The following is an 18912-nucleotide window of genomic DNA, read 5'->3' as shown; positions in this document are numbered from 1 at the left end:
GCACTCAGCATCCCCAAATCCCAGAATCCCAATACCCCAACATCCCAAAATCCCAATATCCCAACATCCTGACATTTAACATCACAAAATCCAAGACCCAACACCAAAAATCCCAACAATCCCAAAATCCCAAAATCCCCATGGTCCAAAATTGAAAAATCCCAACAACCCATCCCAACTCCAACATACAACATCCCAACATACCAAAATCCCAACATCCCAAAATCCCAATATCTCCAAATCCCAACATCCCGACATTTAGCATCCCAAAATGCAAGACTCAACAGCCAAAATCCCAACAACCCAACATTCCAAAATCCCAAAATCTCAGCAGTTCAAAACCCCAACACCCAACACCCCAAAATCCCAATATATCCAAATCCAAAATCCCCAAATCCCAAAATCCAACACCCCAAAATTCCAGCACTCAACATCCCAAAATCCCAGAATCTCAATACTCCAAAATCCCAACATCCCACCCCAAATCCTTACACCCAACTCTGACACACAGCATCCCCAAATCCCTAAATCCCAACATCCCACATCCCAACATCCCAAAATCCCAGTATCCCAAAATCCTGACATTTAACATCACAAAATCCAAGACCCAACACCAAAAATCCCAACAATCCCAACACCCCAAAATCCCAAAATCCCAATGTTCCAAAATTGAAAAATCCCAACAACCCAACCCAACTCCAATATACAACATCCCAACATTCCCAAATCCCAACATCCCAAATCCCAACATCCCAACATTTAACATCCCAAAATGCAAGACTCAACAGCCGAAATCCCAACAACCCAACATTCCAAAATCCCAAAATCTCAGCAGTCCAAAATCTCAATACCCCAACACCCCAAAACCCCAATATCTCCAAATCCCAAAATCCCAAAATCTGACACCCCAAAATCCCCAAATCCCAAAATCCCAACAACCCATTCCAAATCCAGAACCCAACTTCAATGTACAACATCCCCAAATCCCAACAATCCAACATCCCAAAATCCCAATATCTCCAAATCCCAAAATCCCCAAATCCCAAAATCCAACACCCCAAAATTCCAGCATTCAACATCCCAAAATCCCAGAATCCAAATATCCTAACAACCCATCCCAAATCCAGTACCCAATGCTGATACACAGCATCCCCAAATCCCTAAATCCCAAAATCCCACATCCCAACATCCTGAAATCCTGACATCCCAAAATCCTGACATTTAACATCACAAAATCCAAGACCCAACACCAAAAACCCCAACAATCCCAATACCCCAAAATCCCAATGTTCCAAAATCGAAAAATCCCAACAACCCATCCCAGCTCCAATATACAACATCACAACATCCCTAAATCCCAACACCCCAAAATCCCAATATCTCCAAATCCCAACATCCCACAATTCCAAAATCCAACACCCCAAAATTCCAGCACTCAACATCCCAAAATCCCAACATCCTGAAATCCCAACATCCCGACATTTAACATCCCGAAATCCAAGAATCAACACTAAAAATCCCAACAACCCAACATTCCAAAATCCCAAAATCTCAGCAGTCCAAAACCCCAATATCCCAACACCCCAAAACCCCAATATCTCCAAATTCCAAAATCCCAAAATTCAACACCCCAAAATCCCCGAATCCCAAATCCCAACAACCCATTCCAAATCCAGCACCCAACTCCAAAACACAACATTCCAAAATCCCAGCATACCTAAATCCCAAAAACCCAACACCCTAAAATCCCAGAATCTCAATATCCCAAAACCCCAATATCTCCAAATCCTAAAATCCCCAAATCCCAAAACCCAACACCCCAAAATTCCAGCACTCAAAATCTCAAAATCCCAGAATCCCAAAATCCCAAAATCCCAACAACCCATCCCAAATCCAGCACCCAACTCTGATACACAGCATCCCCAAATCCCTAAATTCCAAAATCCCCAAATCCCAATATCTCCAAATCCCAAAATCCAACACCCCAAAATTCCAGCACTCAATATCCCCAAATCCCAGAATCCCAATATCCCCAAATCCCAACAACCCATCCCAAATCCAGCACCCAACGCTGATATACAGCATCCCCAAATCCCTAAATCCCAAAATCCCACATCCCAACATCCCAAAATCCTGACATCCCAAAATCCTGACATTTAACATCACAAAATCCAAGACCCAACACCAAAAACCCCAACAATCCCAACACCCCAAAATCCCAGTGTTCCAAAACCAAAAAATCCCAACAGCCTATCCCAACTCCATTATACAACGTCGCAACATCCCAAAATTGCAACACTCAAACCCCAAAATCCCAATATCTCCAAATTCCAAAATCCCACAATTCCAAAATCCAAGACCACAAAATTCCAGCACTCAACATCCCCAAATCCCAACATCCCAAATCCCAACATCCCAACATTTAACAACCTGAAATGCAAGACTCAACACCCAAAACCCCAACACCCCAAAACCCCAATATCTCCAAATCCAATATCCCAAAGTCCCAAAATTCAACACCCCAAAATCCCCAAAATCCCAACAACTCATTCCAAATCCAGAACCCAACTCCAATATACAACTTCCCAAAATCCCAATATACCAAAATCCCCAAATCCAACACCCCAAAATTCCAGCACTCAACATCCCAAAATCCCACAATCCCAATAACCCGAAATCTCCACAACCCCACCCCAAATCCAGCACCCAACTATGATACACAGCATCCCCAAATCCCTAAATCCCAACATCCCAAAATTCCCACATCCCAGCATCCTGACATTTAACATCACAAAATCCAAGACCCAACACCAAAAACCCCAACAATTTCAACACCCCAAAATCCAAATGTTCCAAAATCGAAAAATCTCAACAACCCATCCCAACTCCAATATACAACATCACAACATCCCTAAATCCCAACACCCCAAAATCCCAAAATCTCCAAATTCCAACATCCCACAATTCCAAAATCCAACACCCTAAAATTCCAGCACTCAACATCCCCAAATCCCAACATCCCAAATCCCAACATCCCAACAACTAACATCCCAAAATCCAAGAATCAACACTAAAAATCCCAACAACCCAACATCCCAAAATCCCAAAATCTCAGCAGTCCAAAACCCCAATGCCCCAACACCCCAAAACCCCAATATCTCCAAATCCAACACCCCAAAATCCCCAAATCCCAAAATCCCAACAACCAATTCCAAATCCAGCACCCAACTCCAATATACAACATCCCAAAATCCCAACATCCCAAAATCCCCAAATCCCAATATCCCATTATTGGGATTAATGGGATTATAGGAATGGGATTAATGGGATTAAAGTGAATTTGGGATTAATGGGATTGGGATTATTTGGATTAATGGGATTAATTCGATTATTGGGATTAATGGGATTGGGATTGAATTTCCTCAGGGAAACTGAGGCACGGGAGGTGTTTAAACCGAGCCTAAAGGGAACCTGCGGGATGGAAAGAGCGGGATCGGGTTTGGGGTCCCCATTCCCGCTTCCCAAATCCCAACCCCAATTCCCAATTCCCCTTTTTCCCTTTTCCGACCCCAAATTCCCGCCCCGTTCCTCCCGTCCTGTCCCTGTCCCCTCCGTGTCACCTCCCCCTGGCTCTGCGCCACCGCCGCCGTCACCGCCATGGCGGCCCAAGGGACAGCGGGGACCGCGACAGAGCCACCCCCGGTGCCACCCCCGGTGTCACCCGGGCCACCCGCGGTGTCCCCGCCGGTGTCGCCGTTCGTGCCACCCCTGGAGTGCGGCGGTGACGACGCTCAGGCCATGGGCCGGGAGCCGCTGCCCCTCCTGCGCCAGGTACCGGCAATGTCGCTGCTGTCACCTGCTGTCACCTGCTGTCACCTGCTGTCCCTTCGTGCTCCCTGGGATCACCGGGAATGTCGCTGCTGTCCCCTGCTGTTCCCTCGTGTCACCTGCTGTCTCCTCCTGACCCCCATGTCCCTCCGGAATTGTCCCCCTGTGTCCCCTCCTGTCCCCTCGTGTCACCCAGGGATCACTGGGAATGTCCCCTCCTGTCCCCTCCTATCCCTTCGTGTCACCCAGGGATCACCGGGAATGTCCCCTGGTGTCCCCTCCTGTCCCCTCCTGTCCCCTCCTGTCCCTCAAGGATCACTGGGAATGTCACTTTGTGTCCCCTCCTGTCCGCTCCTGTCACCCAGGTCCCACCAGGAATGTCCCCATCCTGTCCCTTCGTGTTCTCCGGGATCACCGGGAATGTCCCCTCCTGTCCCCCCGTGTCCCCTCCTGTCCGCTCTTGTCACCCAGGTCCCACCGGCAATGTCGCCTCCTGTCCCCTCCTGTCCCTTCGTGTCACCCAGGGATCACCGGGAATGTCCCCCCAAGTCCCCTCCTGTCCCCTCCTGTCCCGCAGGGATCACCAGGAATGTCCCCTCCTGTCCCCACTGTGTCCCCTCCTGTCCCCTCCTGTCCCGCAGGGATCACCAGGAATGTCCCCTCCTGTCCCCACTGTGTCCCCTCCTGTCCCCTCCTGTCCCGCAGGGATCACCAGGAATGTCCCCTCCTGTCCCCACTGTGTCCCCTCCTGTCCCCTCCTGTCCCTTCGTGTCACCCGGGGATCACCGGGAATGTCCTCCCGTGTTCCCTCGTGTCACCTTCTGTCCCCTCGTGCCACCCAGGTCACACCAGGAATGTCCCCTCCTGTCCCCATTCCCAACCCGTGTCCCCAATCCCAGATTTTGGCCGCCTGCGCTTTTCCCGAACTTTTGGAATCTCCGGCCCTGCCCGAGGCCGCGCGGGACCGAGCCCGGAGGATCCTGCGGGAAATGGATGCCGGGAATATCGGTGGGAAAATAAAAAAAAAATCCCAAAAGATTTGGGGGTTTTGGGGTCACTGGGGAGGGAAATGGATTCCAAAATATTGGTGGGAAAATCAAAAAAAATCCCACAACAAATCCCCAAAAAAAATCCCAAAAAAAATCCCCAAAACTTTGGGGTCATTGGAATGGGAAATGGATTCTGAAATATTGGTGGGAAAATAAAAAAAAAATCCAAAAAAAATCCCAAAAGATTTGGGGTCACTGGGGTCACTGGGGAGGGAAATGGATTCCGAAATATCGGTGGGAAAATCCCCAAAAAATCCCAAAAAATCCCAAAATCTTTGGGGTCACTGGAGAGGGAAACGGATTCCGGGAATATTGGGGGGGGGAAATAAAAAAAATCCCACAAAAAATCGTAAAAAAAATCCCAAAATCTTTGGGGTCATTGAGATGGGAAATGGATTCTGGGAATATCGGTGGGAAAATCCCAAAAAATCCCCCAAAAAATCCAAAAAACTTTGGGGTCACTGAGGAGGAAATGCATTCTGGGAATATTGGTGGGATTGATCCCAAAAGATTTTGGGGTTTTGGGGGAGGGAAGGAGATTCAAGGAATATCAGTGGGAATATCGATCCCATTGGGTTTGGGGCTGATCCCACTGGATTTGGGGTCCTGTTGGATTCAGAGATGATCCCATTGTATTCAGGACCAATTCCTTGGGATTTGGGGTCAATCCCATTGGATTTAGGGCCAATCCAGATGGGTTTGGGGCCGATCCCATTGGACTTGGTATTGATAACTTTGGATTTGGGATCGTGCTGGATTTGGGATCCTGCTGGATTTGGGATCTTGCTGGATTTGGGGCTGATCCCATTGGATTCAGGGCCGATCCCGTTCCCACAGGTGGATACAACCACGAGCATCGATCCCACGGGGTCCCCACCAAGATTTCCCGCTTCCTGGAATTCCGGGATGGGATCCCCTGCGACCCCAAAAACATCGTCCTGTGCAGCGGGACCTCAACGGTGATCCCAGTGAGGAACGGGATTTGGGATTGGGATTGGGATTGGGATTGGGATATGGGATTGGGATTGGGATATGGGATATGGGATGTGGGATGTGGGATATGGGGTATGGGAATGGGATATGGGATGTGGGATGTGGGGTATGGGAATGGGATATGGATATGGGATATGGGATATGGGAATGGGATGTGGGAATGGGATATGGAATATGGGAATGGGATATGGGATTGGGAATGGAATATGTGATATGGGATTGGGAATGGAATATGTGATATGGGATTGGGATTGGGATATGGGAATGGGATATGGGATTGGGATTGGGATATGGGAATGGGATATGGAATATGGGAATGGGATATGGGATTGGGAATGGAATATGGGATATGGATATGGGATAAAGGATTTGTGATCTCTGACACCAAACTGGGAATTTCCCCAATCCCACTCCCAATCCCAATTCCAATCCCACTCCCAATCCCATTCCCAATCCCAATCCCAATCCCAATCCCAATCCCACTCCCAATCCCAATCCCAATCCCACTCCCACTCCCACTCCCAATCCCAATCCCAATCCCATTCCCAACCCAATCCCAATCCCACTCCCAATCCCACTCCCATTTCCAATCCCATTCCAATCTCATTCCCAATCCTATTCCCATCCCAATCCCCATCCCATTCCCATTCCCATTCCCATCCCATTCCCAATCCCACTCCCACTCCCAATCCCAATCCCAATCCCAATCCCACTCCCAATCCCAATCCCATTCCCAATCCCAATCCCAATCCCAATCCCAATCCCAATCCCAATCCCATTCCCATTCCCAATCCTAATCCCACTTCCAATCCCATTCCCAATCCCACTCCCACTCCCATCCCCACTCCCATTCCCACTCCCAATCCCACTCCCAATCCCAATCCCATTCCCAATCCAACCCCAATCCCAATCCCAATCCCATATCCCAATCCCACTCCCACTCCCAACCCTACTCCCACTCCCAATCCCAATCCCGTTCCCAGTTCCTGCTCTCCCTGTTCGTGTCCCCGTCCCGGTCTCTCCCCCCCGGGGTTCTGGTCCCGGTTCCGGGCCCCGCTCGCTGTTCGGAGCTCTCGGTTCTGGCCGGGGCGGTTCCGGTGCCGGTGCCGCTGGACGAGTCCCGGGGCTGGGCCTGGAACGTTCCGGAGCTGCGCCGGAGGATCCGGGAGAGCCGGAGCCGCTGCGAGCCCCGCGTGCTGTGGGTGCTGAACCCCGGCGACCCCACGGGTGAGCCTGGGCTGGGCTTAACGGGCCGAGCCTAAACCCGCCCCGGGGCTCGGCTTAAATATAGGCTGAGCCTAAACCCACCGCTTGCCTCAGTTTCCCTTTAGGATCCTCAAACCCATCCCGTGCCTCAGTTTCCCCTTTAGGCTCAGCTTAACCCCACCCCATGCCTCGGTTTAAATAGCCTGAGCCTAAACTCACCCCGGGGCTCAGCTTAACTTTAGCCTGAGCCTAAACCCACCCCGTGCCTCCGTTTCCCCTTTAGGCTCATCTTAATCGCACTCCATGCCTCAGTTTAACTTTAGCCTGAGCCTAAACCCACCCCGTGCCTCAGTTTCCCCTTTAGGATCCTCAAACCCATCCCGTGCCTCAGTTTCCCCTTTAGGCTCAGTTTAACCCGACCCCATGCCTTGGTTTAAATAGCCTGAGCCTAAACCCACTCCAGGGCTCAGCTTAACTTTAGCATGAACCTAAACCCACCCTGTGCCTCAGTTTCCCCTTTAGGCTCAGTTTAACCCCACCCCATGCTTCAGTTTAACTTTAGCATGAGCCTAAACCCACCCCGTGCCTCAGTTTAACTTTAGCCTGATCCTAAACCCACCCCAGGGCTCGGCTTAAATATAGGCTGAGCCTAAACCCATCCCGTGCCTCAATTTCCCTTTGGGATCCTCAAACAAATCCTCAGTTTCCCCTTTAGGCTCAGCTTAACCCGACCCCATGCCTCAGTTTAACTTTAGCCTGAGCCTAAACCCACCCTGGGCCTCAGTTTAACTGTAGCCTGAGCCTAAACCCACCCCATGCCTCAGTTTCCCTTTGGGATCCTCAAACAAATCCTCAGTTTCCATTTAGGCTCAGCTTAACCCCATCCCATGCCTCAGTTTAACTTTAAGCCCGACCTAACCCCTTTAGGTCATGTTTTAAGCCAGGCTCAGATGCAGGAGCTGCTCGAGGTCGCGTTCGAGGAGTCGCTGCTGCTGCTCGCGGACGAGGTCGGAGGATTCGGGAATTTCGGGAATTTTTTGGGAATATTTTCAGATTTTTTCGGGAGATTTTTTTGCAATTTTTTGGAAAATCTTTTTGATTTTCTGGGGATTTTTGGGGGGGATTTTATTTGAAATGTCTTTGGAATTTTTAAAAATTTTTTGGAAATTTTCGGGGGGAATTTTTTTTAATTTTGAGGAATTTTTTGGGAATCATTACAGGATTTTTTCCAGACTTTTTTTGTAATTTTTTGTAATTTTTGGCGATTTTGGGGGAATTTTTAAAAATATTTTTGGATTTTGTTTTGAATTTAAAAAAAAATTCTTGGAAATTTTGGGAATTTTATTGAGAATTCTTTGGGTTTTTTTTTTTTTAATTTTGGGGGATTTCCGGGGAATGTTTTTGGAATATTTTTTTGAATTTTTGGGGGATTTTTTGGAGATTTTTGGGGAATTTTCTGGAAATTTTGGGGGATGTTTTGGAAATTTTTTTTAAAATTATTTTTATTTTGGGGGAATTTTCTGGGAAATTTTTTGGTATTTTTTTGGAATTTTCTGGGAATTTTTGGGGATTATTTGGAATTTTTTTGGGATTTTTTTTTAATTTTGGGGAATTTTCTGGGAAATTTTTTTGGTTTTTTTTATTTTTCTGGGAATTTTTGGGGATTATTAGGAAATTTTTTGGGAATTTTTTTTAATTTTGGGGGAATTTTCTGGGAATTTTTGGGGTATTTTTTGGAAATTTTTTGGGAATTTTTTGGGAATATTTTAGGAACTTTTTTTTTATTTTTGGAGAATTTTATGGGAATTTTGGGGGGATCTTTTTGGAATTTTTGGGAATTTTTGGGGATCTTTGTGGATTTTTTGGGGGATTTTGGGGGGATTTTTTTTAATTTTCAGGGAATTTTTCTTGAGGTTTTTTTTGGATATTTTTGAATTTTTTTTAATTTTTTGGGAATTTTTTGGGGGGGATTTTTTGGAAATTTTTAAAAATTTTTTTTAATTTTTGGGGAAATTTCTGGGAATTCTGTGGGGATTTTTTGGAAATTTTTGGGGGAATTTTTTTTTGTATTTTGGGTAATTTTTTAAGAATTTTTTTAATTTTTTTTTAATTTTTGTACAATTTTCTACCATTTTTTTTTTTTTAATTTCCATGGGAATTTTTTTTTCCAGGTGCACCAGGATCTCTGTTTCAGCTCCGAGTTCCCGTTCGTTCCCTTCCGCCGAGCGCTGGCCCGGCTGGGGCCGCCGGTGGCCACCGAGCTCCAGCTGGGCTCCCTCTGGTCCCTGTCCCACAGCGCGGCCGCCGAGTGAGGACTCCGGGAGTTGATTGGGAATTTGGGGAATTTTGGGATTCCAGAAATTTGGGAATTTTTTGGGATTTTTTGGAATTTTTTTTCTATTTTTTGGGGTTTTTTTGGGATTTTTTTTTTTTAATTTTTCGGGATTTTTTAAAATTTTTTTTTGATTTTTGGGGGAAAATTTGGGGATTTTTAGGGGAATTATAGGGAATTTTTGGGGATTTTTTTTTGATTTTTAGGGGATTTTTAGGGATTTTTTGGGGATATTTTTTGGGATTCTTAGGGGAATTATTGGGAATTTTGGGGATTTTTTGGGGGATTTTTGGAAATTTTTGGGGAATAATTTCGGGATTTTTAGGAGAATTATGGGGATTTTTTTGGGTTTTTGGGGGGATTTTTGGGAATTTTGGGAATTTTTGGTGAATAATTTGGGGATTTTTTGCTGAATGATTGGGAATTTTGGGGGATTTTTTGGGGATTTTTTGGGGATTTTTTTTATTTTTGGGGATTTTGGGGGGATTTTTTGAGGATTTTTGGGAATTTCGGGAATTTTTGGGGAAAAATTTGGGGATTTTTAGGGGAATTATTGGGAATTTTTGGGGTTTTTTTGGGGGAATTTTTGTGGATTTTTTTGGGATTTTGGGGGGATTTTTAGGGGATTTTTGGAGGATTTTTAGGGGAATTATTGGGAATTTTGGGGATTTTTGGGGGGATTTTTGGGAATTTTTGGGAAAAATTTGAAGATTTTTAGTGGAATTATGGATTTTTAGTGGAATTATAGGAAATGTTGGGGATTTTTGGGAATTTTTGGGGAATAATATCCGGATTTTTAGGGGAATTATGGGGATTTTTTTGGGTTTTTGGGGGGATTTTTGGGAATTTTGGGAATTTTTGGTGAATAATTTGGGGATTTTTTGCTGAATGATTGGGAATTTTGGGGGATTTTTTTGGGATTTTTTGGGATTTTTTTTATTTTTGAGGATTTTGGGGGGAATTTTTTGAGGATTTTTGGGAATTTAGGGAATTTTTGGGGAAAAATTTGGGGATTTTTAGGGGAATTATATGGAATTTTTGGGGATTTTTTTTTGACTTTTTGTGGATTTTTTGGGGATTTTTGGGGAGATTTTTGGGGATTTTTTGGGGATTTTTTGAGGATTTTTTTTGATTTTTGGGGGAATTTGTTGAGGGATTTTTGGGGATTTTTTGGGAATTTTTGGGAATTTTTTGGGATTTTTTTGTGGGGGGGATTTTTTGGGATTTCGGGGAATTTGGGAATTTTGGGGATTTTTGGGGAAAAATTTGGGGATTTTTTGGGGGATTATAAGGAATTTTTGGGGATTTTTGGGGGATTTTTTGCAGAATTTTCTGGGAATTTTTGGCGATTGTTTGGAAATTTTGGAGGAATTTTATATTGGTTTTTTTGGGGGGACTTTTTTGTGACTTTCTGGATTTTTGGGATTTTGTGATTTTTGGGAATTTCAGGATTTTGGGATTTTCCAGGCGCGGGTTCCGTGCCGGATTTCTGGAACTGCTGAACGTGGATCCCGGACTGGCCAAGTCCCATTCAGGATTTTTGGGATTTTTTTTTATTTTTGGGATTTTGTGATTTTTGGGATTTGTGATTTTTGGGATTTTCCAGGAGTGGATTCCGAGCGGGGTTCCTGGAGCTGCTGAACGTGGATCCCGCGCTCCTGGTCCCGTTCCAGCTGGCCCAGTCCCGTTCAGGGATTTCAGGATTTTTGGGATTTTTGGGATTTTGTGATTTTTGGGATTTTCCAGGAGCGGGTTCCGTGCCGGATTCCTGGAGCTGCTGAACGTGGATCCCGCGCTCCTGGCCCCGTTCCAGCTGGCCCAGTCCCTGCCCCGGCCCTGCGTCCCCGGGCGGATCCTGCTGGAGCTGATCCTGGAGCCGCCCGACGAGCGGGATCCCCTCAGCAGGGAGCTGGAAAAGGTGGGGCAGGAGAAATCCTACAAATCCCACAAATCCCACAAATCCCAGAAATCTATAAATTTCGTAATTGCCACCAATCTCATAAATCCATTAAATCCCATACATTTTATAAATCACATAAATCCCATAAATCCCACCCCATAAATCTCATAAATCTCATAAATCCTACAAATCCTATAAATCCCATAAATCTCATAAATTCCATAGAGTCCATAAATCCCATAAATTCCATGGATTCCATAAATCCCATAAATCTTGTCCCATTATCCCATTATCCCAATCCCATTATCCCATTATTCCCAATCCCATCAACCCTGCCCATTTAATACCAATCCAAATAATCCAAATAATTCAAATAATCCCATTAATCCCGTTAATCTCAATCCCACAATACCATTAATCCCAATCCCATTAATCTAATTCATCCCAATCCCTTTAATTCCAATCCCATTAATACCAAGAACCTTAATTTCAATCCTATCAATCCCATTAATCCAGTTAACCCAAATCCCATTAATCCCAATTCCCATCCATCCCAATCCCATTAATCCCTTCTCTTCCAGCCCCATAATCCCATTAATCCCATTAATCCAAATCCCATAATTCAAACACCCAGCACCATCAGGAGCTGGATCAAATCCCAAACCCATCATTGATCCCATTAATCCCACAATCCTTAATCCAATTAATCCCATAAATCCAGTTAACCCAAATCCCATTAATCCCATCCATCCCATTAATCCCAATCCCTTTATTCCCATTATTCCCATTATTCCCATTATTCCCATTAATCCCATTAATCCCAGCCCCGTTAATCCAAACCCCATTATTCCCAATAATCCTGATCCCATAAATCCCAACCCCATTAGTCCATCAATCCCCTTAATCCCAATCCCACAATACCATTAATTCCAATCCCATTAATCCAATTCATCCCAATCCCAATAATCCAATTAATCCCAATCCCGATAATCTCATTAATCCAAAGAATCCCAACATCATTAATCCAATTAAATCAAAATCCCATATTCCCTTGAATATTAATCCCAATCCCATTACCACCATTAATCCCATAATCCCATAATTCCCAATCCCATTAATCCCATTATCCCAGCACTGCCGGGTGCTGAGGGAGGTGGTTCCCATGCCAAGACCATTAATCCCAATCCCATAATACCTTAATCCTATAATCCCATAATCCCAATCCCATTAATCCTGCTCCTATAATCCAAATAATCCCATTAATCCCATAAGTCCCATAAATCCCATTAATCTTGTCAGTCACATCAATCCCACGAATCCAAATCCCTTTAATTCCAATCCCGTTAATAACAAGAACCTTAATTTCAATCCTATTAATCCCATTAATCCTGTTAACCCAAATCCCATTAACCCCTATCCCACAATGCCAATCCCATCAAGCCAATTGATCCCTTTAATCCCATCCATCCCAATCCCATTAATCCCTTCTCTTCCAGCCCCATAATATCATTAATCCCATTAATCTCAATAGTCCCAATCCCATAATTCAAACCCCCAGGAGCACCAGGATCTGGATCTAATCCCAAATCCATTGATCCCATTAATCCCACAATCCTTAATCCCATAAATCCCAACCCCATTAATCCCATAATCCCATTAGTCCCAATCCTGTAATTCCCAATCCCATTAATCCCATTAATCCTATAATGCCATTAATCCCGATCCCATAATTCCCAATCCCATTAATCCCATTAATCCCATAATCCCATTAATCCAAATCCCATAAACACACAATCCCTTAATCATGTACTCCCATAATCCCAATAATCCCATTAATCCTATAATCCCATTAATCCCGATCCCATAATTCCCAATCCCATTAATCCCATTAATCCCATAATCCCATTATTCCCAATCCCATAAACACACAAACCCTTAATCCTGTACCCCCATAATCCCATTAATCCCATTAATCCCATAATCCCACAATTTCAACACAGCCTGGATCTCCATTCTTTCTTGGCCTCCAACACCTGCCGGGTGCTGCAGGAGCTGGATCCCAACCTGAACCCATCAATCCCATAATCCCATTAATCCCAATAATCCCATAATCGAATAATCCCATTAATCCAAATAATCCCAAACCCATAATCCCAACAATCCCCTTAATCCCAATCCCACTATTCCAGCACCGTCAGGATTTCCCCAGTTCCTGGCCTCCAACGCCCGCCGGGTGCTGCAGGACCTGGATCCCACCCCAATCCCATCAATCCCATAATCCCATAACCCCATAAATCCTATAATCCCATTAATCCCAACAGTCCCAATAATACCAACAATCCCAATCCCACAATTCCAGCACCGTCAGGATCTCCATTCTTTCCTGGCCTCCAACGCCCGCCAGGTGCTGCAGGACCTGGATCCCATCCCAATCCCATTGATCCCATAATCCCATAAATCCCATAATCCCAATAATATCATAATCCCATTAATCCCAATCCCATAAATCCCATACATCCCACTCATCCCAATCCCACAATTCCAGCAGTGTCAGGATCTCCGTTCTTTCCTGACCTCCAATGCCCGCTGGGTGCTGCAGGACCTGAACCCCACCCTAATCCCATAATACCGTAATCCTAATCCCATAATCCCATAATACCATAATCCAAATAATCCAAATCCCACAATCCTAGCACCGTCAGGATCTCCATTCTTTCCTGGCCTCCAACGCCCGCCGGGTGCTGCAGGACCTGGATCCCATCCCAATACCATTAATCCCATCAATCCCATAATCCAAATAATCCCATAATCCCATTAATCCCAGTCCCATAATTCCATAATCCAAATCCCACAATCCTAGCACCGTCAGGATCTCCGTTTTTCCTGACCTCCAACGCCCGCCGGGTGCTGCAGGACCTGGATCCCACCCCAATCCCATCCATCCCATAATCCCGCAATCCTAATCCCATAATCTCGATAATCCCATAATCCCATAATCCCAATAATCCAAATCCCACAATTCCAGCATCGTCAGGATCTCCGTTCTCTCCTGGCCTCCAACGCCCGCCGGGTGCTGCAGGACCTGGATCCCATCCCAATCCCATTGATCCCATAATCCCATAAATCCCATAATCCCATAATCCCATAATCCCATAATCCCACTAATCCCAATCCCACAATTCCAGCACCGTCAGGATCGCCGTTCTTTCCTGGCCTCCAACGCCCGCCGGGTGCTGCAGTACCTGGAGCCCACCCCAATCCCATCCATCCCATAATCCCATAACCCCATAAATCCTATAATCCCATTAATCCCAACAATCCCAATAATCCCACTAATCACAATCCCACAATTCCAGCACCGGATCTCCGCCGAGTCCTGGCCTCCAACGCCTGCCGGGTGCTGCAGGACCTGGATCCCACCCTAATCCCATAATACCGTAATCCTAATCCCATAATCCCATAATCCCATAATCCCATAATCCCATAATCCCATAAATCCCATTAATCCCACTAATCCCACTAATCCCACTAATCCCACTAATCCCAATCCCACAATTCCAGCATTGTCAGAATCTCCGTTCTTTCCTGGCCTCCAACGCCCACCGGGTGCTGCAGGACCTGGATCCCACCCCAATCCCATAAATCCCATAACCCCATAAATCCCATAATCCCATTAATCCCATAATCCCATAAATCCCATAAATCCCACATATCCCAATCCCACAATTCCAGCACCGTCAGGATCTCCGTTCTCTCCTGGCCTCCAACGCCCGCCGGGTGCTGCAGGTTCTCGGCCGCGCCCCCGGGATCCGGTGCCACCCCCCGGCCGCGGGTCCCCGAGTGTTCCCAAAGTTCGAGATCCCGCCCCGAGCCCGGAGCCAGGCCCGGGTGAGACTGAGGGGACAGGGATGGGCACAGGGACACATCCTGGGGACAAGGGACACCCTGGGGACATTGGGGACACCCTGGGGACACTGGAGATTTCCAGGACAGTCTGGGGACACTGTGGGAACATCCTGGGGACATTGGGAATGTCACCCTGGGAACAAGGGACAGCCTGGGACACTGAGGGGACACTCTGGGGACATTTTGGGGACACCCTGGGGACACCCTGGGGCCAAGGCCACCCCTCGGTGTCCCCTGTCACACTCTCTGTCCCTGTCACCCCTCACTGTCCCCTGTCCCTCTGTCCCTGTCACCCCTCACTGTCCCTGTCCTTCTGTCCCTGCAGGTGCTGTCCCGGTGTCACTCTGTCACTGTCACCCCTCACTGTCCCGATGTCACTGTCCCTGTCACCCCTCACTGTCCCCGGTGTCACTCTGTCCCTGTGTCACTCTGTTCCCTGTCCCTGTCCCTGCAGGCGCTGTCCCCGGTGTCACTCTGTCCCCGTGTCACTCTGTCCCCTGTCCCTGTCCCTGCAGGCGCTGTCCCCGGTGTCACTCTGTCCCTGGTGTCACTCTGTCCCCTGTCCCTCTGTCCCTGCAGGCGCTGTCCCCGTGTCACTCTGTCCCTGTCACCCCTCACTGTCCCCTGTCCCTGTCCCTGCAGGCACTGTCCCGGTGTCACTCTGTCCCCATGTCACTCTGTCCCCTGTCCCTGCAGGCGCTGTCCCTGGTGTCACTCTGTCCCCGGTGTCACTCTATCCCCTGTCCCTCTGTCCCTGCAGGCGCTGTCCCCGTGTCACTCTGTCCCCGTGTCACTCTGTCCCTCTGTCCCTGCAGGCGCTGTCCCCTGTCCCTCTGTCCCTGGTGTCACTCTGTCCCTGTCCCTGCAGGCGCTGTCCCCATGTCACTCTGTCCCTGTCCCTGCAGGCGCTGTCCCCGATGTCACTGTGTCCCTGTGTCACTCTGTCCCCATGTCACTCTGTCCCTGTGTCACTCTGTCCCCTGTCCCTGTCCCTGCAGGCGCTGTCCCCGGTGTCACTCTGTCCCCATGTCACTCTGTCCCTGTCCCTGCAGGCGCTGTCCCCGGTGTCACTCTGTCCCTGTGTCACTCTGTCCCTGTCCCTGCAGGCGCTGTCCCTCCCGCCCGACCGTTTCTTCTGCCGGCGGCTGCGGGAGCGAGCGGGGCTGGGGCTGAGCCCGGGGAGCGACTGCGGGATGGGCGGGGACAGCGGGGACGTGGGGTAGGGGACACGGGGACACTCTGGGGACACTCTGGGGACATCACTGGGGACATGGGGACATCATTGGGGACATGGGGACATCATTGGGGACATCACTGGGGACATGGGGACATCACTTGGGACATGGGGACAGCGGGGACCTGGGGTACGGGGACATGGGGACATTGCAAACATTGGGGACATCATTGGGGACACAGCAGGGGTGGGGTTGCACGTTCGAGTTTTGGGATTTTGGGATTTGGGGATTTTTAGGTGTTGGGATTTTGGAATTGGGGATTTGAAGATTTGGGGATTTTAGGATTTTGGGATTTGGGGGTTTTGGGATTTGGGGGTTTTGGGATTTTGGGAGTTTGGGATTTGGGGGTTTTGGCTTGGTGTGGTTTCAGAATTTTGGGTTGTAGGATGTTGGGATTTTGGGTGTTGAATGTCGGGATGTTGGGATTTTGGGATTTTGGATTTTGGGATGTTGAGTTGTTGGGATTTGGGCTGGTTGGATTTTGGGATTGTTGGATGTTGGGATTTCAGGATGTTGGAATTGTGGGATGTTGGGATTTTGGGATGTTGGGGTTTGGGATTTTGGGATTTGGGATTTTGAGATTTTGGGGATTTGGGATTTTGGGGATTTGGGGATTTGGGATTTTGAGATTTTTGGGATTTGGGATTTTGGAGATTTGGGGATTTAGGATTTTGGGAATTGGGATTTGGAGATTTTGGGGATTTTGGGATTTAAGGATTTAGGATTTGGGGATTTGAGGTGGGGGATTCATGGATTTGGGGAATTTGGCATTTGGGGTTTGGGGATTTTTAATTTTGGGGATTTGGGATTTTTGGGGATTTTTGGATTTTGGAGATTTGGGGATTTGGGATTCGGAGGATTTGGGATTTTTGAGATTTGGGGATTTTGGATTTTGGAGAATTGGGGATTTGGGATTTTGGGGATTTTGGAATTTGGGGATTTGGAATTTTGGGATTTGGGATTTTGCCCCCCCAGCCGCTCCCCTCTCCCCAGGCTGTCTCTGCTGCTGCCGCCGCCGGTGCTGGAACGAGCCCTGGAGCTCCTGCGGCGCTGCCACGCGGAATTCCTGCGGGAATTCTCCTGAACCCCGAATTCCTGGGAATTCTGAACTCCAAAATCCTGTGGGAATTCTCAGGAAGAGGCTCCAGATCTTCAGGATTTGGGAAAAATTCCCAAAAAAATCTCACCCGGAAGTTCCCGGCTCCGTACGCGGGATGACGCCGCAGAAAAATTTGGGAATTCCAACAGAGGGATTGGAAAAAATTAGGGAAAAATTTGGATTTTGGGAATTTGGGATTGGATTTGGGAATTTAGGATTGGATTTGGGAATCTGAGATTGGGATTTTTGCCAGGACCAAAATCCCTTTTCCAGGGATCAAATCCCAATTTCTGGGAATAAAATTCCTTTTCCAAGAACAAAATACCTGGGATAAAATCATCTTTTCCAGGGAATAAATTCAATTTTCCTCATTTTATTGGGAATTTAATAATTTTATTTTTTCAAAAATTTTTGCAGGTTTTAAAGCCAAGAATTTTTCCTTTTATTTTTTTAATTAAAAATTCTCCAAACTCCAAGTCCAAGATTTTTTTTCCCATTTCTTTATTCAATCTAGAATAAAAATCCCAATAAAATCCCAATAAAATCCCAATAAAACCCAATAAAATCTCAATAAAATTTGGATAAAATCCCAATAAAATCCCAATTTAACCTGGATAAAATCCTGAAAAAATCCCAATAAAATCTCAATTCAACCTGGATAAAATCCTGAAAAAATCCCAATAAAATCTGGATAAAGTCCCCCCCCAAATCTCCATGAAATCCCAATAAAATCCCAATTTAAAAATCAAATTTTAGTATTTTTTCCCATTTTTTTGTATAATCTTCCACCTTTTGTTTGGAATTTAATAATTTTATTTTTTCAAAAATTCCTCCAGGTTTTAAATCCAAGAATTTTTCCTTTTATTTTTTTAATTAAAAATTCTCCAAACTCCAAATGCAAGATTTTTTTTCCCACTTCTTTATTAAATCCAGGATAAAATCCCAATAAAAATCCCAATAGAAAATTCCAACAAAATTTGGATAAAATCCCAGTAAAATCCCAATTAAAAAAATAAATTTTTTAGTATTTTTTCCCATTTTTTTACAATTTTCCACATTTTGTTGGGAATTTAATAATTTTATTTTTTCAGAAATTTTTCCAGGTTTTAAATCTTTATTAAATCTGAGATAAAATCCCAATAAAAACCCCAATAAAATCTCAATAAAATTTGGATAAAATCCCAGTAAAATCCCAATTCAACCTGGATAAAAATCCCAAAATATCCCAATAAAAGTTGGATAAAATCCCAATAAAATCCTAATTCAACTTGGATAAAATCCTGAAAAAATCCCAATAAAACTTGGATAAAATGCCCCCTACATCCCCATAAAATCTGGATAAAATCTCAATTAAAAAATAAATT

At 45.9% G+C, this 18912-nt stretch overlaps 1 protein-coding gene across 5 annotated transcripts; it reads left to right on the top strand.

Moving 5' to 3' along the window:
- The first annotated feature begins 3615 nt into the window (after window positions 1-3615).
- On the top strand, window positions 3616-17743 carry LOC117001500 (alanine aminotransferase 1-like). 5 transcript variants are annotated; one of them, XM_033069915.2, is made up of 10 exons: window positions 3616-3831; window positions 4728-4836; window positions 5715-5845; window positions 6854-7097; window positions 8004-8083; window positions 9248-9384; window positions 11155-11326; window positions 15041-15196; window positions 16321-16433; window positions 17443-17624. In XM_033069915.2, exons 1-10 carry the CDS (start codon window positions 3658-3660, stop codon window positions 17531-17533), a joined length of 1407 nt encoding a protein of 468 aa, XP_032925806.1. In that variant the 5' UTR covers window positions 3616-3657; the 3' UTR covers window positions 17534-17624. The 5 variants fall into 5 exon arrangements, with proteins under 5 accessions (XP_032925806.1, XP_032925814.1, XP_032925797.1 ...); XM_033069923.1 differs by lacking the exon at window positions 9248-9384 and having other exon boundaries at window positions 17443-17743; XM_033069906.1 differs by lacking the exon at window positions 16321-16433 and having other exon boundaries at window positions 17443-17743.
- Window positions 17744-18912: the final 1169 nt, after the last annotated feature.

This window comes from Catharus ustulatus, chromosome 1 (assembly GCF_009819885.2).
Source record: "Catharus ustulatus isolate bCatUst1 chromosome 1, bCatUst1.pri.v2, whole genome shotgun sequence".
NCBI lineage: Eukaryota > Metazoa > Chordata > Aves > Passeriformes > Turdidae > Catharus > Catharus ustulatus.
This window is presented reverse-complemented; position numbering and strand designations above follow the sequence as displayed.